Raw genomic sequence first — 25,158 nt, 5'->3', positions numbered from 1 at the left:
TACTCCGGAGACAAAACATGCATTCTGTCAACACTGGAGTTCATTTGTGGTCTGGCATCCAAACACCACCTTGCCCCAGTAGTTACATTTGACCAACCCCTATATTGGAAAGCAGCAGATATAATCCTAGATTCACCACAGTGCAGTCACCTCAAGTCCTTTGTCCTGCTCCTAGGAGGATTTCACACATTTATGAATTTGCTAGGAGCAATTGGTACACTGATGGACGGTACAGGACTTAAGGATATTCTAGGGGTAGTCTATGGGGAGAACTCAGTAGCCCATATGATGACAGGCAAATCAGTTCAGAGAGCATTCCGTGGCCATCTTCTGGTTGACAAATGTCTTAACCGCATGATAATATCAGAAATGGTAGATGATAGTCATGAATTTGCAGCAATGGTTGAACAGTCTGAAGCAATGTATACCTCAATAGTTAAGGGTGAAATGCCATTGTAAACAGTGTTCACATCAGAGACCCTCATTACAATAAATGAAGAGCTGGGAAAAAGGAAGATGGAACTGTGTGCTAGATCCAAAACTAGTCAGTTGTGGCTAAATTACCAACACATGTTAGAAGTTGCTAGGTCACTGATAACAGCAGATCGCACAGGTTCCTGGCTTTTGCACCTACGCACTGTTTCTGAATGCATGCCGATATTCGCTGCGGCTGGGCATTACAATTACTTGAAATCAGCACACTTTTATGTCCAAGAGATGAGTCAGCTTCACATCAACCACCCAGATGTCTTCAGACAATTTGAAAAGGGTTTTCATGTTATCCGTCGCAGCAGCCAATCATGGGCAGGCCTCAGCTCAGATCTTGTAATCGAAACAACATTGATGAGGTCATTGAAGACTACAGGAGGGATGACACATGGAAGTGGAATGACCGACAATCAGAGATCCCTTTGGACAATGTCAAAGGGCATAACATCAGAGTATAACACCGCAATGCAGGAGTTCTCAAACCAGACATACACAACATCAGAACAGCACAAGGATTCAACAGAGGCAAGGATGAAAAGGGATGCTGCTGACCTGGAGAAGATCACTTCAAAACTTGCTATATGTTCACCTTTCTCTCCAGACTCTACTTTAAGGAATGTTGATACAGGTGTTGTCGCTGAGGATGGAGTGAACGTGCATGATTATGACTCTGTTGGACGCAACATCATGCACAAAATGATCGGACAGCCGGCATTCACATTTTCATTTAGTAGAAAGGATAAAGCCATAACCCTTGGACAAAAATCGTCTATCAAGGTTGCTCCTGATCGAATCATTGATTCTGCACTTCTTTTTCAACGTTTCCTTATTGTCTCCCAAACTGGAGAGCTGTCATTGGAGGAGGTTATGTGTTACGAACTCAGTCCTTTCCCTCCTGCCCTCTTTGAAGCCGGAAACGTCTTCCACAAAGCTGATAAACCACAACTAGCGCACGCGATCTGTGATCATGCAAGTGATGCAATCCTAGATTCTGTACCAGAAACGGAGCATTATGTTCTTGATGGTGGTTCACTCCTTCACCGAATACAATGGAAGCACGGACAAAGCTATGGTAAAATTGCACAGTCATATGCAGACTTCACCATCCAACATTATGGCTCAGCTACAACCATTGTGTTTGATGGCTATGAGGATGGGCCATCCATTAAAGACAACACACATCAAAGAAGAGGAAACAATATTCATCCCATTGTCAACTTCACTGCTGAGACAGAGTTCTCAGGTAAGAAGGAGGAGTTCCTGTCAAGAGATCTGAATAAACAGAAACTGATCCACATGATAAGTGATGAACTGAAAGAACGGGATTGCACTGTGGTCAATTCACTTGGAGATGCTGATGTAGACATAGTAAGGGCCGCAGTGGGATCATCTCTTCTTCACACCACGACGCTGATTGGAGAAGATACTGATCTCCTCGTCTTACTTCTTTACTATGCACAGAGAGATAGCAAGGGCCTTTATTTCAGATCAGACAAGTCGAAAGCTGATGGCAGTTTTAAAGTGTACGCCATAAACCATTTGAAAGAAGTACTCGGACAGGATGTGTGTTCTCAGTTGCTGTTCATCCATGCTGTGACTGGCTGTGACACAACTTCCCGGATCTTCGGAGTTGGCAAAAAGACAGCATTCCAAAAACTTGTAAAAGGGGATCCTGTCCTTCAGGCTTGTGCCAATGCATTCACTGTACCAAACCAGACAACAGATGTGATCGATGACCTTGGGTGCCAAGCAATGGCTATCTTTTTTGGTGGAAAGTGCACAGATTCGCTTGCAAAAATGAGATATAACATTTTCAGCAAGAAGGTTGTCTCAGCTTCATCAACGGTAACGCCTGAACGTCTACCACCAACTGAATCTGCTACCAAATTCCACTGTCGTAGAGCATACTACCAGGTCATGGTCTGGATGGGAACAGATGATGGTATAGATGCTCTAGACTGGGGCTGGAAACTGCAGGACAATAGATTTGTCCCACTCATGTCAACAATGAATGCTGCTCCAGACAGTCTCTTGAAGGTCATTCATTGTAACTGTACCACTGCCTGCAAGACACTTCGCTGCTCATGCAGAAAATATGGACTACCGTGTACTACTGTCTGTGGACCATGTCAACTTCATGAATGTGACAATCCACATAACAAGTTTCTCCCAGAGGATCCTGAAGATGATGATGAGTAGGCCTAAAGACCACAATAAGTGGGTAATTTATTTTGTGTTCAACACCAAAGCCAGCTTTCTAGGTTGAATATAATAACCAATTTAAATTTTAGCCAAAATAAGCTACAGGCAGCCATTTTGATGATGCAAATGATGCATTCCTAGCAGATATATTTAGCTAGATATTTTGCTCGTTATTAATGTATAGAGGTGCCAGAATCAGTTTATAAATCCTTTAGAAATGTTTTCCCATTTGAGATACAGGCATTCTAAGCTCCCAGTCGTCATTTTGGACACCATTTTGAAAATTAAGCCTCTTCGGAAGGTGTATTTCCCTAAAACTTTAGTATGTTCCTAAGTATGTCTAGGGGTACTTGGGGTACCAGAATCAAATGACAAAATCATTTATATAATTTTTATATTGACATATATATATAGCTATTTTAAGCTTGGCCAGCCGCAATTTTGGACGCCATCTTGAAAATGAAGCCTTTCTGGAAGGTGTATTTTCCTAGATTTTTAGTATGTTAGTGAGCATGCCCAGAGGTACCAGAATCAGTTGAGAAATCCTTTGCACCATTTTCTTAATTTGAGATATAGCCATTTTATTCGCCCCGGCGCCATCTGGGACGCCATCTTGGAAATGACGGCTTTCGGAAAGGTCGATTTTGGTCGACTTTTAGTATGTTATTTAGCACGCCCAATACTACCAGAATCCATTGAAAAACCTTTTGTATAAATTTTTTTGGGGTTAAACCATATATTGACTCGCCTATTCTCTGTATGTGTGTGTGTGTGTGTGTGTGTGTGTGTGTGTGTGTGTGTGTGTGTGTGTCTGTGTGTGTGTGTGTGTGTGTGTGTGTGTGCGTGCGTGCGTGTGCGTGCGCGTGCGTGTGTGTATTTGGAAAGACCAGATGAAGTCAGACGAGTATATTATATTTGATAGTAAATTTATTTAAACATAACAAATACAATACATAATAAATGTATTCATGATCATCATGCAACATAAAACAATTGTAGGAACGGTTTGGGAGAGGAAGGGGTTTTAGGTTGCATGTTGTGAGTTCCAAAAAAATTTACTTAAAGTTTAAAGCTCAATATATCAAAACGTGGCACTTTATGTTTTTACGTTTTGTGACAGATGAACAATTAAATCTAGTGAATGATATATTTCTCAGTGCGACTTTCTCTTCATAAATAAAAAAAAATATAAAACAGTGTCTTCTGTACGACTCAGAGAGCTCAGCTGCTTGCAAAATGTCTTGTTGCTACTAGCTAACCAATGCTTCAAAATAAAAAGATTTTTTATAGATCTTTATAAAAACTAGATTTGGTCGTTTTATAATCAGGGTCGTCTGATATTCAGACCAATATGGTAATCCTGTTCAAAACTCACAAGCAACCCTGACAAGCTCTGTTCTCTCTGCCCATTGTTGTTGTACCAGACGTGTCAGACGCCTCTCACCTGACAACCGCTTCCAATGGCCTTGAACGTCTCAACATCCCACTCGATTGGAATAGGATAAATAACACCTTTCAATAACTTTTTTCCTTAAGGCAAAAGACTGATGCTTTCCTAGCCTTGTTCATTTCAATCCCTGACTCTGTTGACGTGATGACACTTATACCAGACGTCACGGTTTGTCTAGGATTGTCCCGGTTTCAAGTGTATTCTGAGTCCCAACAAATATCTGTAAAACACCAATATGTCCCGGTATTAACACTTTGCGCGCCGGGCATTGTGCCCATCTCATACCCCTCTCTCCCACCGTTGAAAGCCTATGGAGATGTTTACCTTCTTTGCAGGGCTATAACTTTTTAAATTGTATTGCTATATTGACATTACTATGGCCCATTCAACATCGATTATCTATCGTTCAGGATGTGGGAACGTTATATTTTTTCATTCATACATTGTTGTGTTAATACCTTCTAGAATATAAGTATGTTTTTAATCTTTTCTGCTGTAATTCCAAAAACGCTAGTTATAGGCCCAAATGCATACATTATCGATTGCCGTTTCTTTCCCATACACGCTATATTAAAAAATTCAAATGTATATGATCGGTATACATTATGCTTCATCATGCGTGAAGGAAAGGGGGGGGGGGGTCGTTTATAATTCCTTGATCATCAGTAACTGCTTTATGTAGGTTGGGTGGATATATTGATCAGACTGATTACAAACAAGGAAACGGGTTGAAAATAACGTTATATTCCCCTTACCGTGGGCCAATAAGACTGGCGGTGAAAGATCCCAATTATACGACGCTGATCGCCTAGGTCCATTTCCGGTTTGTATGGCGCAATAAACGCCAAAATCATATAGATTATTAAGTTTAGAAAGCGATCCATATGTACTATAGTGTGTGTCGGGAGTCCCGTAACGAGATGTGACTGCCGGAGGACTTTCCTCGATGCACCGATGGCACTTCCTGTTTTGCGAAAAAATAAAAAAAATATAATAAAATATTGATCTCAAAAACGCTGTACAGCGATCCTGGCAGACAACGCATGGCGGGCAATAACGCTGGACAGCGTTTTTGGCGCTGGATTTGTTATCCTCTTAACACTTTCTGCGCCAATCACGTAATATTACGTGTTTGCTCGCCAGTGGTTGAGCGCCAAACACGTAATATAACAGTTTTAAATCCTTTGATCTTTTTCCTCTGATCCCCGTTCTAAATTATCATCCGGGTCATTCTAGCCGTCCCTGGGTCGTTTGTATAAGTTGGAATTGCAATGCCGATCGAATATCACCAGGTGGCAGTATCGTCTGTGTCTGAACTGGAATTGCATTGGCGTGCATACACGTCTTCCTTTCTTTTTTTGGTAGGGGCTCCTCCTCCCGCTTGAACAGATTCACATTGATCGCCTCGAAATTCCGTCACCAAATTCCGTCGCCACCTTCTGGCTAAGGTAAGGTATATTCTATGTCTATTTTACTGAACCTGAAACGTGTTTTTCAAACGATCACAGTTCTGTGTCTCACCGGACGTAAAACATGCTCGGCAAACATAGTTTGCGAAGGTACACATGTTATATACCTTTGATTTGGGAGTATTTGGGGGTTCAGGGAATCAATCAGAACGATTCGGGCTTATTGCACATAACACGTTTTATTTCGCGATCTATGAAAATTATCTTGGAAATGCGCGATGTTTAGCGTGTAATAAACTACAAACTACAGTGTGTAGAAACAAAAAGAAATGTCCATGTTGCACTACAAGTAGTGTCTGTCAAATGAGCCACACCATTGTCTCCACAGCTATAATACAGAACACACACACAGCTTTGCAAACATAGTGAAACACCACGGAAATGACAATTTTAAGCGGCCATCTAGCGGTAGAGATGGATAAAACGGCTGGCGCTGAAAGTGTTGAGCCCTAGTCATATTTTCCTAAATTTGCCTAAAAATACATACCTAAGTAAATGGAGGATTGCTCCACTTCTACAAGGTCCATTTGCATGTTCTTGGTATCTAGGGACATCTATGGATTTGGATATATTGTATTCCCAGTGTCAGAAATATTGTGTCTGTTACTAAGCTTGAGTAAATTGTAATGAACCAAAGGAGAATATCAATTTTCTTTAATAGAATAATATAATTATTTAATATAATAACATCTAATAATGTCTATTTCCAATATCTCAAAATCCAAAAAACACCGGTGCTAGTGCTTTGACACCAAGTTTGTGAAAAATCTGTAATGACTCCCAAATTTGTGACGAATCTTCTCCAAATACATTTGGCACATGGTAATGGGGGGAAGGAGTTATGTGCCCAAAATGATGTAGCCTTTTAAAAGTTAGTCTTGTTACACTTAGACCCATAACCATATGGTGGCAGAATAAACCAACTTCTCTTTAGACAGACTTTGATGTTATCATCATAAACAGAGCTTCTCATTGGAGGAGGGGGTCAGCAGGGATTTTTGAGATTTGTATGTTTTGCAAATGAAAAAACAAGGCTTAGATATAATGTGTATGGACTGATTTTACAATCACTATATCTCAAAAGAAGACATTTTTAATGTTGCGATATACAAAAGGCCATGTTAATATAACTCTTGTTTTCAATGAGAGCGAGTAACATTTACCCCCCTCTCACCCGTCAAGCAGTGCTCTGTTTACTCAGTAATATCATAATGAAATAGGACATTGAGATTCCATGTGGGAGAGTGAAATAAGTGCGTTGGCTTGACTTTTGTATGTCGAGGGAGAGAAGTGCATCTTACCGGTGAGGAGGAGAGCCAACAGCACTTGTCCTCAGTATGATTCATATCTTTGTCGAAGGCATACAGCTGTTTGTACCTCAGGGTATCAGAGTCCAGTAAGTTGTACTGACGTCTGGCGTACCGGTAGCTCTCACCGTTACCTTTGCGAGGGAAGTCCAGCCAATCCGGGTGGCCAAACTCATTACCTACAGGGTGAGATAAGAGAGCATGTATTATAATAATCAGAATCAGAAAGGTCTTTATTGCCAAGTAGTTTTCACATACAAGAAATTAGCTTTGGTCGTTTTTGGTGCGACATTGGCGGACAGACATTAACAGACAGATAATACAATAAAGAGGTGGAGTAAGGTAAAAATGAAATATGAACTAAGTTAAGCACAATAGAATATAATATAATTATGGAATACAATAAAATATAGGCCAGGACTGTACAACTGTAAATAAAGTGGTTGAATATTATTAAATGGGATATAAACTAAATTAAATATAGCACAATATAATATAGTACAATAAAATAAAATAGGAATATAGGAATAGTCCAGGGCTGTGCAAATGTGCAAAGAGTATGAGTCAGTGAAGTATGAACAGGTATGTTTGGTTGTTTATGCAAGTATTTAGTCCAGTAGGGGTGTGCTAATGTGACACAGTTATTAATATTATAATAATAGTAATAATAGTAATGAGAAGTTTGTATTGCTATTAAGAAGGCCAAACAAATGTATAAGGACAAGATAGAAGCTCAATATAGCAGTGGAGACCTCAGAGCCGCATGGCAATGTATAAAGAACATGGCTTCCATAAACACAAACACTAATACTGGGAGGAATAAATCCACTACTATTAGAGGAGTAAATAGCACTGACTTGCCAAACACTTTTAATTCCTTCTTCTGCCGCTTTGAAAGTTCTGACTTTTTAGAGAATATCTCTGTATGCATGGATTCCCTGGAACCCCAAAATGAAATGGTTATTTCCCAAGATTGGGTATCAGCATCATTTAAAAAGGTTAAACCAAGAAAAGCTGCTGGTCCGGACTCGATATGCGGGCGCACCCTGCACCACTGTACTGATCAGCTTGGTTGGGTGTTTTCTAGACTCTTCCAGATGTGTGTAGATCTAGGTCAGATCCCCACGTTATGGAAGACGTCAACCATCATACCCATCCCTAAGTCAAAAGACTCAAAATAATTGAAGGACTTTAGACCAGTGGCGCTTACCTCATTAGTTGTACAGTAAATGACCAAGTAAGGCTTTGTCAGTATTCCAATGTACAGTGTAAAATGTGTGTGTCCCCTACCCAACCCCCCCCCCCCCCCCCCACCTCCAATGTACAGCCCTCACCCACCCACCCCACCCAACCCCACCCCGCCCACCCAACCTCCTCCAATGTACAGTTTCTACGCCAAATGTATATACACTCTTTTTCTGGACACTTTTGTATCACAAACAGTACTGTATTTGCAAATCTGATATGTCATAAATGTATAGATGTAGCAGTACTGTCTATCTGTATGTCATGTATGTCATATATGTTATGATGAATTGAAAATGGGGGACCCTGATGTAAACAAGACGAAAGTCTTTCTCTGGTCTGCATCCCCTTAACAATTGTATGTATTGAGCTGTACTGTACTGTACCCATTCTGCAATCTGTTAATAAACTTTTCAATCAATCAATCAATCAAGCAATGAAAGTTTTTGAGACGTTTTTAAAAAACACTACTATGTCTTTTATAGAGGGTAAATTAGATCCCCTTCAATTCGCATATCAGACAGGTAAAGGGGTGGAGGACGCTATGCTCTTCATCTTGGACATTGTGTACAAACACCTAGAAACACCTGGAGCTCATGCTAGACTTTTATTTGCAGATTTCTCTTCTGCTTTTAATAAAATGCAGACCCACAATTTAATTGAGAGCCTTGACTCTTATTTTAATCTCCCACACCAGCTTCTCATGCTGATTCTAAATGTCCTCACCGAGAGGGTCCAGCAGGTCTTTGTCAATACACAGATGTCCAACATGTCGATTTCTAACACTGGCTCCCCCCAAGGTTGCGTTTTGTCTCCCCTCTTATTTATTATGTACACGGACAGCTGCAGATGGCTTCACGACCAAAGGCATCTGGTTACGTTTTCAGATGACACTGTCCTTGTATCCCTACTGCAGCGCTCCGAGACTGATCATGGACCTGTACTTCACGACTTTGTGAAATAGTGTGATGAGAATTACTTGGACCGCAATGTCTCTAAGACCATGGACATGATAATTGACTTCAGACACAACTCCGATCATCAAGCCAGTGTAGCTAGTGTAATTCACGACGAGGACATCCAGATTGTTGAATCGTACAAATACCTGGGAACTGTGTTTGATTGTAAACTGAAGTTCAACTTAAATACAGAGTCCATTGTCAAAAAAGGTCAGATCTACCTGCTGAGAAAGCTGAACTCTTTTAATGGTAGTGCGAAGATCCTGAGCACTTTTTATAGTTATTTTATTGAAAGCCTCTTAACTTTTTCTTTTATCTGCTGGTTCAGTGGCCTATCTATTAAAGATAGGAACAGCCTACAGTATATTGTGAAAGTGTGCTCCAAAATAATTGGAGTAAAACAGAGAGACATAATTATGTTCTCCCTGGACGGACCAAGTCAAGTCAAGTCAAGAGTTTTATTTGTCACGGCATACAAGCATACAGTGAAATGCGGGGGGTCATTCCCGCAGCGATTGTGCAATAATACAAGTATAAGAATAGGAATGAGAATAAGACATTTGTGCAATAATACAAGTAATAAGAATAAGACATGACAGGTATAATGTACATACATTTTACAAAAAGCATGGTAAGACATGCTAAGGTCCTGCGGATGAGGCACTGGGTCTTATGTACACTACTATACAATGCTATACTATACAATCTACAGTTATACTATGTGTCCTTATGCTTACTTGCTATATCCATCTATTTACTATACAAGAACCACTCCTGTTCTTTTTATTTTATTTTTTAAAGTGACCTTTTCATAAAGTGACCGTTGAGTGTGAGCGTGTGCAGCATGTGTGTGTGTGTGTGTGTGTTCATGCTAAAGTGACTGTTAGTGTGTGAGCGTATACAGTGTGTGTGCGTTATGTGTGTGCTTGTGTGTGGAGAGTTCAGTGTTCAAGACTCTGATGGCCTGGGGGAAGAAGCTGAGCCGAAGTCTCTCTGTTGTGACGACCCCCACTCTACCTGCTAATAGAGTCTGACTCACCAGGAAGCATGGTGGAGTGGGTGGCTCGTTAACTGTATGAGACTCACCTGTGCAGAGCAGAGCTGCCTGCACCTGAATATATGTGTCTCTGTCTAATTCCCTCTCTGTCTGCTTTCTCCACTCCCAGGCACAGGTTGTACCAACACCCAAGCTGCATCCTTTGACATATTATAGCACTGATACTTACACCAAACACACACCACAGCATACTTACTCACTCATCCACACACTGCACTCACCACTGATTCTAATACAAAACATTTCATTGTTCATGTGCTTATGCTTTTGTTTGTTTAGATAGGTTTAAATAAATCATTTTTGTTATCACGTGTGGACTCCCTATTTGTCATAAATTACCTGTTTGTGACAAATTGGGGGCTCAGTCCGTTTGTAGGGCCTTTTTGTAAGAGTTGGTGAATTTGTTTGTATTTGGCCTAGTGTGGTTGGATTTTTGGTTGGATTCATGCTAGCATTTGGTATTTGTAGTTTGGTTAGCATTTGGTATTGTGTAATTTGGCTGGCATTTGTATTTAGGTTCCTATGGGGACAATTTGTTTGGGCTCTGTCTGAGTACAGGAGGGCTATTTTGAAAGGTAATTAGGCTGCTTAATTTGGCTAGTGTCTGTGACCTGGGGTTTGCAGCTAGTATTTGTAGCCTGTTGGCTAGTGTTTGTTGGTAGCCTAATTGTTTGTATGCCAGTGTTGGGGAGTTAGCACGTGATTTGTTCTTGGGGGTGTTTGTTGTTTGGGATTTGGGGGAGAGTAGCAGTTTGTTTGTGCAGATTTCTTGTGGTGGAGATTTGTTAATTTGTTTTGTTGTTTTGTTTTGGTTACAGTTTGTTTGTTTGTTATTGCTTGTGTTGTGGCTTTGGAGTTTGATGCCTTAATAATACAGTCTGTGTATTTTGGGAACCAAAAATCCCCAGGTAGGCAAAGAGGGCAGGTTTCCAATAGGGGGACTTGTCTTGGTATTTTCTTTTTTAGGCGGCCGCAAAAACGTGGGCAGAGACAGGCACTGGCATTGGCGCTTTTGTCCTCTCGGGAGCACGTCTCTGGCTCAGAGGAGTGGCTGTATAACAGGTACTTTTCTGCCCAGAGAGTTCTATTGCATCAGTACCCCCTACAAGTAGTGGCACGAAGATTGAGGTTTTGAGGTAGTTAGTTAGTTAGTTAGTTAGGACCTGTAGTTAGTCAGGGTGGGGAGGTTCATTGGATCAGACTGTCTTATTATTGGTGTTCACGCTTCATGGTCCCGACATAAGTTTGGTTTGTTTGTAGCCACTGGTACAGTACATTATGGCCTCTGTTGTGGAGGAATTTGCGCAGTCGCCATCAGTAGAACTGATTGATCAGTGTACTAAGGAGCAGTTGTTAGCGATTGCTGAGAATTATGATATTGAGATACCTGTTAGACTGTCAAAGGTGGCAGTCAAGGCCACTTTAAATGCAGAGTTGGTGGAGAAAGGTGTTCTCAAGCCAGCTGGGGTACCGCTTCTCAGTTTTGAGCAGCAGAAGGAACTCCTGGTACTGCAGCAGCGTCAAGAGTTTGCTTTGGAGGAACTTAAGCAAAAGACTGAGCTTGCCAAAGTAGAGGTGCAAGCTCAGGTGCAGAATAGAAAGCTAGATTTGGTCTGGGCGGGAAAGTGGCTCAGTTCTGATGTTACTGATGGTACTGGGGATCCATCTCAGGGGGGTAAATTTGACATTTTACGTGAACTGCGTTTGCTTCCTCAGTTTAATGAAAAGGACCCCGATGTTTTTTTTTCATTGTTTGAACGTTTGGCACATGCAAGGCACTGGAGTAGTGAGGATAGTTGTATGATGTTACAGTGTGTTCTCACTGGTAGAGCCCAGGAAGCATACTCTGCATTGAGTCCCATGGACTGTAAGGTTTATGTGCGGGTGAAATCGGCAGTGCTTAAGGTGTACAAACTTGTACCTGAGGCGTACAGACAGCGGTTCCGTACGTGGAAGAAGAGGGACAAACAGTCTCATCTTGAATTTTCACAGGATTTAAGTACCCAGTTTACCCGTTGGTGTGTAGCGTCTGGTGTCGATACCTTTGAACAACTCTCTGATCTGCTGGTATTAGAACAGTTTAAAAACTCTGTTCCTGTAAATGTGGCAACTTACATTACACAGCAGGGAGCGGTGACGCCGGGGGAGGCTGCAGCATTGGCAGATGAGTATGTATTGATTCACAAGGGTAACTTCGGTGGTTTAGCTATAGAGAAGGCTCATAGCAGAGAGAATTTTTCTCCTCGTCCAAGGTTTGGATCAGAGAGGAGGGGTGATTGTGACACACGGTATAGACAGCCACCTGCGTCTGACACACGGTATAGACAGCCACCGGCGTCTGTCAAAACATGTAACTACTGTAAACGTTCTGGACATTGGAAGGATGAGTGCCCACTTCTTGGCTCGAGGGGTGGGTTTAAGGCACAAGTAAAACCTGCTCTGCTGGCCAATTCCCTCACCCAAAGGATGGTGTCACCATCGGTACCGTCTGCTAAGACCATAGGACAGACATGCCTGGAAGACTATGGTGCGTTTCTTTCTGATGGTTTTGTGTCTTTACGGGGCAGTGACGTTAGGGTGCCGGTCAAGATACTGCGGGACACTGGCTCAATCGATTGGTTTGTGCGTGAGTCGGTGTTGCCTTTTTCAATTGATTCTGACACAGGGGATGTTATCTTGATTCGAGGGATGGGGATGTCTGTGTTCCCTGTTCCTGTGCATAACATTTCTCTTGTTTCAGGTTTGGGGAATGGTGATGTGCAGATAGGTGTGCGTGCTGAGTTGCCTGTTGATGGAGTGGACATCATTTTGGGTAACAATCTGGCCGGGGTACGAGTGTGGGCCGATGGGCCCCTCCCTAATGTAGTCACCCAAAAGTCACCTAGTCCAACTTTGTTAGACACTTCATCTGATGTCATTGTGTATCCAGCCTGTGCCGTTACACGTGCCATGACAGCGGCGGGTGACACACCGGGTGCTACCCAGGCGACAGGTGTTGAATCGGTTCATGTGGGTTTGATTCTGCCTGAGCAACTCCAGACCATGTCGAAGGCTGATTTGGTTGCAGAACAGGTGAATGATCCAGCTTTAAGAGAGCTGTTTGAGAAAGCCGTACCATTTGAAGACATAGGTAGCTCGGCGCAGGGATACTGTCTTCATGACGGTTTATTGTTTCGGAAGTGGATACCGCATGGGGATGCTTTCGTGGGTGACCCCATTTTTCAGTTTGTGGTACCATGCAAATTTCATCCATTGGTGTTGCAGACTTGTCATAACAATGTGGCAGGGCATCAGGGAGTGAGGAAAACGTATGACCGTGCGCTGAGACACTGTTTTTGGCCCCGTTTAAAACGTGATATATCCGCATATATCAAAACGTGTCACACGTGTCAGTTAACTGGGAAGCCGAGTCAGACCATCACACCGGCCCCGCTCTCTCCTATTCCTGCTGTTGATCAGCCATTTGACATTTGATTATTGACTGTGTTGGACCATTGCCGCGTTCCAAACAGGGGCATTTGTATTTGCTTACGGTAATGTGTCAGGTGACCAGATACCCGGCCGCGTTTCCGCTTAGGTCAATAACGACAAAGTCTGTTGTTAAGGCGCTGACACAGTTAATTTCTGTGTTTGGGGTGCCCAGGATCATTCAGAGTGATCAGGGTTCCAATTTCACCTCACACATGTTTGCGGCAGTTCTCCGGCAACTGCACATCAGGCACAACAAAGCGTCAGCTTATCATGCCCAGTCTCAGGGAGCGTTAGAGCGTTTTCATCAAACGTTGAAGTTGTTGCTGCGCTCCTATTGTGTGGAGTTAGGGGGTGACTGGGAGGAGGGGCTGCCCTGGCTTCTATTGGCCTCCAGGGAGGTAGTCCAGGAGAGCACGGGGTTTAGCCCTAATGACCTGGTTTTTGGTCACAAAGTCTGTGGTCCCATGGCTGTGTTGAAAGACAGCTGGGACATGACAGAACCCTCGGAAATTGGTTGATTATGTCAATGGTTTCAGACGCAGGTTGTTTTTGTCTGTTGAGTGTGCGAAGGAGAAGTTGGGGAGGTCTCAGGGTAAAATGAAATCCCTTTATGATCGTCGCACTGAGCTTAGGCAGTTTAAGGCTGGCGATCAAGTTTTGCTTTTACAGCCGGTAGTAACGTCTCCCTTTCAGGCAAAGTTCACGGGCCCTTACACTGTTGTGCGGCGGGTGTCTGACCTGAATTGTGGGCAAATAGGGTGTGTCATGTGAACCTTTTAAAACCCTACTACTCTGGCCATGCTGAAGGGGGGGTGAATGATGGGGAGAATAATGGGGAGACTGAGAAGGTTTCTCTTTGTACCACTACAGTGGACAGGTCCACCTCTCCAGTAGCCGGCCCTGAGGAAGGAGTAAACCCGGATGTGGTGTTGCAAGGGCGGTTGAAAAATTCAGTCATTGGGAAAGTTGGATGTAATTTTGGCAGATTTGGATGACTCGAAGCGTGTTGAGTTAATAGCTCTGATTAACCGTTATCCTGCTTTATTTTCAGATGTACCCTCACGCACACATCTAATTGAACATGATGTGGACGTGGGAGAGGCAGCCCCAATAAAGCAGCGCTTCTATCGTGTCTCACTCGAGAAACGCAAGCATTTGGACAATGAGGTTCAGTATATGTTGGACAACCAAATTGCCGAATCATGTTCGTCAAGTTGGGCATCGCCTTGCCTGTTGGTCGGTAAACCCGACGGAAGCTATAGACCATGTACTGACTTTCGTAAAGTGAATAACATTACCAAACCAGATGTGTTTCCTCTTCCCCGCATGGAAGACTGTGTAGATCAGGTGGGATCGGCTACTTACGTGAGTAAGTTTGACCTTTTAAAAGGTTATTGGCAAGTCCCGCTGTCTAAGCGTGGCCAGGAGGTTTGCGCTTTTATCACTCCCTCTGGGTTGTACAAATATTTAGTCATGCCGTTTGGTCTTCGAAACGCCCCCGCTACTTTCCAGCGCCTTATGAACAAAGTAGTGGCTGGTCTGGATGGGTGTGCCGTCTACCTGGATGATGTGGTGATCTACAGCGACACATGGTCTGAACACCTTCAGCGTATCCGGGCACTGTTCAAAAAATTGGTCTGGGCACGGTTGACTATTAACTTGGCCAAATGTGAATTTGCAAGAGCCACTGTCACCTATTTAGGAAAGGTGGTCGGTCAGGGCAGCGTACGCATGGTTCAGGATAAAGTTGTGGCTATTGTAAATTATCCCCCTCCAGCGACAAAAAAGGATTTGATGCGTTTTCTGGGTTTAGTGGGCTATTATCTGAGTTTTTGTCGCAACTTCTCATCCGTAGTAGAGCCGTTGACTAACTTGTTGAGGAAGGACTCCAAGTATGTCTGGTCAGGCAGATGCCAAGTGGCATTTGAAAATGTGAAGGCCCTATTGTGCTCTGAACCTGTGTTAACTGCTCCACGTTTAAATGACTCCTTTTCATTACAGGTGGATGCCTCCAACGTGGGGGCAGGGGCAGTCCTCCTGCAGGCGGATGTGCATGGGGTGGATAAATCGGTGGCCTTCTTCTCGAGGAAATTTAACACCTACCAACTTAACTACTCAGTTATCGAGAAGGAGGCGTTATCACTGATTTGGGCACTCCAACATTTTGACGTGTATCTGGGGTCAGGGGTGACTCCCCTGGTGGCGTACACGGATCATAATCCTTTGACCTTTTTAAAGTCCCTCCAAAATCCCAACCAGAGGTTGATGAGGTGGGCTTTGTTTTTACAGCCCTATTCTTTGGACATTCGTCACATTAAAGGGTCTCAGAATGTGATTGCGGACGCATTGTCCCGCATACCCTAAGTTGGTCCCATGAGGATACCTTGTTTTGCCTCTCTCTATCTGTTCCCCAATCCCTACTGTCTCCTGCTCTCTTAAATAGCTTCTTAGGGCCCTATGTTGCTGAGAGCGGAGGCAGGATGGTGAGGGGAATGGGTGAAGGGTAAGACAGTGTTTATTTTGATTTGAATATAGGGGACAAAATATTGTGTTACTTGAGTTTATGTATTGATTTAGTTTGGTTAGTCACTTGTATATAAAAATTTAATTTGTTAATAGGGAAGAACCCTTTTCTTTAGGGGGAGGGTGTGACGACCCCCACTCTACCTGCTAATGGAGAGTCTGACTCACCAGGAAGCATGGTGGAGTGGGTGGCTCGTTAACTATATGAGACTCACCTGTGCAGAGCAGAGCTGCCTGCACCTGAATATATGTGTCTCTGTCTAATTCCCTCTCTGTCTGCTTTCTCCACTCCCAGGCACAGGTTGTACCAACACCCAAGCTGCATCCTTTGACATATTATAGCACTGATACTTACACCAAACACACACCACAGCATACTTACTCACTCATCCACACACTGCACTCACCACTGATTCTAATACAAAACATTTCATTGTTCATGTGCTTATGCTTTTGTTTGTTTAGATAGGTTTAAATAAATAATTTTTGTTAAATTGTTATCACGTGTGGACTCCCTATTTGTCATAAATTACCTGTTTTGTGACACTGTCCTAGTTGCTGGTGTTTGTAGGCGTTTGCCTGACCGCAGCAGCTTGAACAGGCTGTTGTTGGGGTGGTGAGGGTCTTTCATTATTCTGCAGGCTCTGGATTTGCACCTATTGTTATATAAGACCTGCAGGGGTGGTAGTGCAATACTCGTAGTACGCTCAGTTGAGCGCACCACTCTCTGTAGGGCCTTCTTGTCCTGTGCCTTGCTGTTTCCATACCAGGCAGTGATGTTTCCAGTCAAGATGCTCTCTACAGCTCTGGAGTAGAAGGACTGGAGTATCTTCCCCGATACTCTGAACTTCCTTAACTGTCTCAGGTGGTAGAGGCGCTGCTTCGCCTTCTTTACGACTGAGTCTATGTGTGTTGTCCATGTCAGGTCTTCTGAGATGTGGACCCCCAGGTACTTGAAGCTGCTCATCCTGTCCACGGTAGCCCCGTTTATCCACAGTGGTGTGTGTGTCCCCTGCTGTGTTCTCCTAAAATCCACGATCAGCTCCTTGGTTTTACCAATGTTCAGGAGCAGGCTGTTGTCCTGACACCAGCGTTCCAGTGCATCAACCTCCTCCCGGTAGGCCTTCTCGTCGTTGTCAGAGATCAGCCCCACCACCACTGTGTCGTCCACAAACTTCACTATGGAGTTGGAGCTGAACTTGGCCACACAATCATGTGTGTATAGTGAATACAGCAGGGGGCTCAGAACACAGCCCTGGGGGGACCCGATACTCAGGGTGATGGTGTTGGAGGTCTGACCCCCCACCCTGACCGCCTGGGGCCTTTCACTCAGAAAGTCCAGTATCCAGGCCTCAGAGCGGAGCTCAGACCCAGCTCGATCAACTTGTCCACCAGTCTGGTGGGGACTATAGTGTTGAACGCTGAGCTGTATTCAATGAACAACAGTCTCACATAGCCCCCCTTCTGGCAGTCTAGACCAGGTGGTCAAGAAGGGTACGAGCATCACAAATCAACCTCTCCATGCTCTGTCTCAGCGGTTTTCACTGTTGCCTTCTGGCCGCCGTTATGACGTTCCACCAAGTAGGGCCAACCGTTACACCAAATCTTTTGTACCCTCGGCTATCAGACTTTTAAACACAGACGGTAGCGATTTTAAGTAGCCTTTTACACCTAGTTGTCTGTTTTTACTTTTACTTTCACTGGTTTGTGTATAGCATGGAATGTTGTTGTTGCCGTGCTGTCATTGAGATGTTTTGTTTTTGTTGTTTGTCGTTTTTGTTACACGTGAAGCTACAAATATGAATTGCCCCAAGCGGGATCAATAAAGTTGTCTGAATCTGAATCTGAATCTGAATGAATGAATTGAATGAATAGCTTATTTTGACAAAATAATCAAGAAATTACAATGAAAAAGAAAATACAAAGATAATTAGCTGTGAAAAGATAAATAAGATAAATTGATAGATTGACACTATCGCCATGAAGCCACGTACAGCCAATGATCTTTGGTACAGCATGATAATCGTCTGATGTTTAGGATTGATTTTAAGGTTTTACTGTTTGCTTTTAAATGTTTGAACGGCTTGGCACCGGGCTACCTCTCGGACCTGCTGGAACCTTATGTTCCTCCAAGGTCCCTCAGGTCCTCTGATCAGCTCCTCCTGGCTGTTCCCAAGTCCAGGCTGAAGCTTAGGGGGGACCGTGCTTTCGCTGTGGCAGCCCCAAAGCTCTGGAATGAGCTGACACTGCACGTTAGGCAGGCCCCCACTCTGCAGGTGTTTAAATCACGCCTCAAAACTCATCTATTTGCTTTGGATTTTGGTTTTTAAACAGTATGAGAGACCTGCCTTTTTTATGTTTCAAGTTTCTTTAATAGTTGTCATACAGAAGTACAGAATACTTTTATACAAAATGCTTCTTACTGTTACGTTCCAGATACTGTGCTAGACAAGATAAGTATGAAATAAAATAGTATAGCATGTAAGATAGAAGTAAAAATAGAAGTCACATTGTTCAGTATAGACATATGTACAATGTTCGATGCAGAATAGAAGTAACTGAGTTACCATACAATATACAATATACTATGCAATGTACTAATATACAATACTATATAGTGCAAAGCAGAAATGGGATGAGGTACAATTTAGGTACAATTTACAGTAAGGTGTACGAGTTGTAGTGCAAATCCTTTACCAATAAATATAAAGTGTGTTTAGGTGTTCTAAAGTGTGGAGAGTGGGTGCTGCAGTGTGTTGTTTGTTTAAAGTGAGTGTGTGCGTGTGGATGTGTGTGCTGTGTGCATTTGATGGTTGTTGCATAGTGTTTATTGTTCGTTGAGCAGCCTGATGGCCTGGGGATAGAAGCTTCTTCTGAGTCTTTCTGTGCTTGCCATGAGACTCCGGTATCGCTTGCCTGACCGCAGCAGTTCAAAGAGGCAGTTGTTTGGGTGGCTGGAGTCTTTGATGATTCTCTTAGCCTTACCCCTGCACCGCTTGTTGTAAATGTTCTGGTGGGTGGGAAGCCCCCCTCCAATTGTGCGTTCGGCTGAGCGTGTCACTCTCTGTAGTCTGCTTCGGTCTTGTGCAGTGCTATTCCCAAACCAGGAGGTGATATTGCCAGTCATGATGCTCTCTATTGTACATGAGTAGAAGTTCTTAAGGATCTTCTGACTGACTTGGAACTTCCTTAGGCGCCTGAGGAAGTAGAGGCGTTGTCGTGCCTTCTTCACAACACTGTCAATGTGTGTGGTCCATGTCAAGTCCTCGGATATGTGGGCTCCGAGGTACTTAAAACTGTTCACTCTCTCAACCGGTGCCCCGTCGATGCTGAGGGGGCTGTAGTCCCTGACCCCCGACCTCCTAAAGTCCACAATCATCTCCTTTGTTTTGCTGACGTTCAGGGATAGGCTGTTCTCCTGGCACCATCCCGCCAGGGCCTTGACCTCTTCCAGGTAGGCCCTCTCGTCGTTTGCAGAGATCAGGCCCACCACTACTGTGTCGTCAGCAAATTTGATGATTGTGTTGTTACTCCGCTGAGCCACACAGTCATGTGTGTACAGGGAGTAGAGGAGGGGACTCAGAACACAGCCCTGGGGGGCCCCTATGTTGAGGGTGATGGATGAGGAGGTGCAGTTACCTGCTCTCACCACCTGGGGTCTGCCCGTCAGGAAGTCCAAGACCCACTGGCAGAGGTCATAGTTCAAGCCCAGGTCCCTGAGCTTGGCTATGAGTTTGGAGGGGACTATGGTATTGTATATGTTTTTATTGTGTGCTTTTATCTTTTTATCTTATGTTGTGGGACTTGTACAGCAATTTGGTCAACTCTGTTGTTTTTAAATGTGCTCTATAAATAAAGTGGATTGGATTGGATTCGCTATGTGACTCAACTGAAGACCGGATCCCAAACTGATCCGCCAGGCCAACCAGATCCGGTACTTACACCAGCTAATTAAAAGTATCATTGTTAGGGCAACAGTGGCGGAGCCCAATACCAGAACACAGGAAGAGAGCGAATGGAGCGTTTTAGGTTGGTTTTAATATATAGGCACCAAGAAGACAGGCATGAATGTACAGGAATGTACAACAGGTGCGAGCAGGTGCACTCCTCGTGCAGCACAGGAACGTCCAGGTGGGTGGTGTCTCGGGAGACAGCGTAGCTCTGGAGCTGTGGTCCTGGGCACAGGGAGAACAAAGGTTAGGACAAGGCAGGTAATAGGGAAAGAGCAGCAAGGCTAGTGTGCGTCGTCGTACCTACAGTAGGTTGTTAGGATAACACTGCGACAAGGGACGACAGGATCCGTGGGTTGATGTAGGGGCTGTTGATGAGGGAATCCCTCACAGCCGCGCTGATTGATGTCCCTCTGGCAGCGTGGGAATGCTGGGGTCGGATGCTGCCCATATAAGGGTGTGGAAGCAGGAGGGAAGAGGAAGGCTCTCGCCATGATTATGACAATCATGTTATAGGGCTTGGAGGGAGCCGCACCAATTCACCATGATGCTAGCTGGTTTACCCCGGGAGGACGAGGTCGCCGGGACCGGGGGAGATGAGGCGGTCTGCAGCGGTGGCACTCCCGTCGCCGTGCATGGCAGTGTTAGTGGCGCACGGGCTGTTTGGGTTTTCCTTCGGTCATGACATGCTTTATCGGGGTGTGTGTCTTGGATGGGGATGTGGTGGGGATCGATTGATTGCTTTTATGCTGTCAACTGTATGCAAATGTTATGCCTATGTTCATTTTATACTATTTGCTGTGAAGCACTTTGAGCTGCAACACATGAAAGGTGCTATATAAATAAAGTAATTATTATTATTATTATTATTATTATTATTATTATTATTATTATTATTATTATTATTATTATTATTATTATTATTATTATTATTATTATTATTATTATGATGAGTTTATGTAGTCACTGCTGTACCATATGCTAAATGTTTCTCTGAAAAACATGAGAAACGGAATAGCAATGATGGACACGTTGCTATTTTCAAATACCATGGCATGCCTTATTATCAACCAACTCTAGTGCCCAGCCCATATGGATTTACAAGACACAATACACAGCGATCAAACACAAATCACAAATAAATATGCATCATATATCTGTATACTGTACAAAACATTAAATCATAATTATATATAGTTTTTATATAATCCACCCAACTCTAGTATAATATTTAGTCAATTTGTAAATAAGAAGCATTTCCTCTTATTTCATGCTCTAAGTATGTACTAAAGTATCCCTTATCATCATCATCATCATCCTTCAACACAGTCCATAGAGGAAGAGACCCCCCTGCGACAAAAAAAGCTGTTTTTAGAGTTTGCTTCAGCCTGCTTGAATGACAGATGACAGGTTTGTCACAGTGAATAAAGAAAGTTCAGACTTTTTGAAAGTCAGGTCAGTACCTCAACTTACTAGACATGAATTGTCCTGATACAGTAAACCCTACCCCTCTGGAAATTCCCAGAAGGATAAAGCAAGCGCCAAGAATGATCTGCAAATACTATTTGACCCAGATCTGACACACGCACAAATGCATAAACACACACAGACGCACGCACCCATGCACGTATGGACACATACAGCTTCCCAGGAGACCAATTTCATAATGTGGCTGGTGCCTGTATATGTAGGTATGGTATAGTTCTAGGAAGGTCATGGGGCATTTAGCCATTTCACCAAGGTAATGAGACTTACTGTACTACTATTCATGAATCCCTCTCTTTCTTAAAAACTGAATGTGCCTCCATCTCCTCCGACACTATTGAAGGATTTGGGGTGCTTTTTCAATGTATGTGATGTATAGATTGGGGAGAGATGACCACAGCTAAAACGGTGGTAACGAAATGTGCATGGTTCGCTTTGTGCACACAGACATCAGGCAGCAAGATCACTGGGTTGACCGTGGGCCGTCTTCGTTTCTTGTGCACGAGAGATGGGGTTGGTTTGCTTCAACTACAGGCTATTTTTGGTATAATTAATTAAAAAACCAAATAATGATTTATGATTCTGAAGGTTGATTAAGAATCAAAGGGGGGAATGAAGGATTTGGGGTGCTTTTTCAATGTATGTGATGTATAGATTGGGGAGAGATGACCACAGCTAAAACGGTGGTAACGAAATGTGCATGGTTCGCTTTAGAAAACGGTGATAGAAGAAGAGGCAGTAGCCAGCACTGCAGAATGTTTAGCAGCCAGCCCAATGTTTTGCATTCCTTGCAGGGACAAACTGATAAGAGTGTACTGTAGGCCCAGAGCGAGGGAGAGGGGTTTATTTTAATGCACAGTGAATGAAACGTTTAATGTGTGAAAGGTTAGCAGTTGTCATGACAACACGTCGCATGACAACCAGAAGGCGGGGCCGTCGTTGCGACGACGAACATCTATAAGTCGAACGGTGTTTCCGGGTGGAGGGCGGACTAGAATCTGACCAAGAGCGAGTAGGACTAAAATCTGGCTGAGACTAAGAGGGAAGGAACCAGGAGAGAGTCTTCCTCCTCCACCACGGAGGGGGGGGGGAAGGGAGAATGCCACATCATCATTACAGTAGCTTCGGCTAACGCGAGGAGGGTTAGGCTAACGAACAGGCCTGAACACTATTGGACTGAATCACAAAAGGACGATAGACGAAAACACCGAAAGATCATTAGAATAGACTCTTCAAGGACGATACAATTTGATAACATCTGATAACATCTGATTATGAGGTTCTGTTTATAGCAATAAAACAACGCTTCTCCTCATAAGGTATTTCACGGTGTCGAAGTGTCGAATTCTTACGGCGGTGGAGAATTAGTATGGTTTATGGATTGCACTAACGGGGGAGATAAGGATCTTATCTGCCAGTATCGGAGACGTCAGGACCATTAAAATGACACAACGCAGAGGAATTGGATGGAGAGCCAAACAGACGAAGACGTGATACTGGCCAGTTTGATCAGGATCTTACAGTTGGTGCCGTGACCCGGATTATTGCTTGCTTTGAAGTTGCTTGAAAGGAAGAGACTGTGTGCAGTGCCGAGGCGTGAAGGGGTAGCCATGGACGCGAGCCCAGCGAGCGAGCCGAGCAAGGCTGGAGAGATAAACAGCGCCATGGACCCAGCGAGCGAGCCGAGAAAGGCCGGAGAGATAAACAGCGCCATGGACCAGAACAACTGACGGTGAAAAGATAAAGTGAGTCTCAACAACTTCACAAGCCAATAAGAAAACGAACAATAGTGTATCCGTAAACGTAATTAGTTTGACACAGAGAATGCCAGCTGTAATAGTGTGTTTGAATAACAGCAGAGCGGCACCGGTTTTTGTTTTGAAAATCGAGAGTCTTATCTACAGAGCACAGAAGCCACTGTATAGGAGATGGGAAGGGAGGCAAAGGGGAGATGTTCATTCAATTAAAGGGGCAACATCGTATTTAGTTTGATTACTGTTCAAAACGCAGGAAGCGGGAAGCGGGACTGTGGCGTGAAGGGAGCAGTGAACAAATGTTACGGGTGTGGTCGGTAGCGAGAGAATGTTTGAGGCAGTAAAGGGACGGTGAAAAAAAAATAAAAAAAAAGGGAAAAAAATTGGCCGCAGAGCCACGAGGAGATTAGAACCGGGAAGTGACACGTCAACCAATCCTCTAGACTGAGTTTGGCCGCTATCTAGGGGGGGCAGTGGGATAATACAGGCAAAGGAGGAGTAGGTCGCCACCTAGTGGCGGAGGGGGGGGTGGTGCTGGGGAGTTTCCATTACCCATAGGGGAATATTTAGAGTTTAATTTAATTAAGGAGTTTAATTGCGGAGGGGGGGGGTAGTGCTGGGGAGTTTCCATTACCCATAGGGGAATATTTTAAGTAGTGCTGGGGAGTTTAAGTTAATTAAGGAGTTTAATTTTTTCAAAATTACCAACTGCTTGTGTGTATACACGGTGGTGTATGTGAGAACTTTGTAAAGGAACTCAAAGTGTGGTATAGAGCGACGGGACAGCTCCAGGGCGACGGTAGACAGCCCCGTAGGGTATATAGAGCGACGTGACAGCTCCAGGGCGACGGTAGACAGCCCCGTAGGGTATATAGAGCGACGTGACAGCTCCAGGGCGACGGTAGACAGCCCCGTAGGGTATATAGAGCGACGTGACAGCTCCAGGGCGACGGTAGACAGCCCCGTAGGGTATAGAGCGACGGGACAGCTCCAGGGCGACGGTAGACAGCCCTGTAGGGTATATAGAGCAACGTGACAGCTCCAGGGCGACGGTAGACAGCCCCGTAGGGTATAGAGCGACGGGACAGCTCCAGGGCGACGGTAGACAGCCCCGTAGGGTATAGAGCGAGGTGACAGCTCCAGGGCGACGGAGACAGCCCTGTAGGGTATAGAGCGACGGACAGCTCTGTTGTATGTTAGATGATAGTACAAGTACGTATGTGAGTTAGGGGCAGGGAACCAACCTGCTCTGTTGTATGTTAGAGCGATGCTCGGTTGTATGTTATTATCATAATAATAATATCGATATACAGGTTAATTAAATAGTTTAATTATTGAATGGGTTAAATAAGAATTGCACAGGGAGATGAGATGCGGTTTAATTAAATAAGTTTAATTATGAAATAAGAGGGAGTTCGATCTCCAGTGGGGCCTTCTCACACCTAATAAATAGGCAGAGTGTTGAGGGGACACGTCACCAGAAAGAACTGGCGCGCGCTGGGGGTCACCCGTGGGACAAACGTAGAGCGCCGAGTGGGTATCGTTTAGCTGCTGGTGTCACGCCGGAAGACAACAAAACAGGGAACAGCCCTGTAGGATTAGATATGGGTGTTGAGAAGGTGGGGGACTAATAGAGAACAAATAGCGCCATGGGCTGTAGGACACTCACACCGTCCAACAGTCTGAAAGGGCGTGGCCATGGCAGGGGCTTGCAGAGAAAAAATATATAGAGAACGAGCTGCAGGCCCAAAGCCACGGTAGACTAATAGAAAACACAGGGTCGAGTGTACAGGAAAA

The 25,158-nt window shown here is 44.1% G+C and overlaps 1 protein-coding gene across 1 annotated transcript in view; it reads right to left on the bottom strand.

The window, feature by feature from the left end:
* Positions 1–25,158, bottom strand: part of LOC311232987 (1,4-alpha-glucan-branching enzyme-like) — a 576,273-nt gene that overhangs the window by 152,341 nt on the left and 398,774 nt on the right. Inside the window, 1 exon segment of the mRNA XM_084319835.1 lies at positions 6,912–7,096. Within this exon segment, the coding sequence (XP_084175961.1) occupies positions 6,912–7,096 (185 nt within the window).

Source organism: Notolepis coatsorum (assembly GCF_963971535.1).
Source record: "Notolepis coatsorum genome assembly, chromosome: 8".
NCBI classification, from domain to species: Eukaryota; Metazoa; Chordata; class Actinopteri; order Aulopiformes; family Paralepididae; genus Notolepis; species Notolepis coatsorum.
Note: the sequence above shows the minus strand (reverse complement) of the source record. Positions and strands in the feature narration are given on the sequence as shown.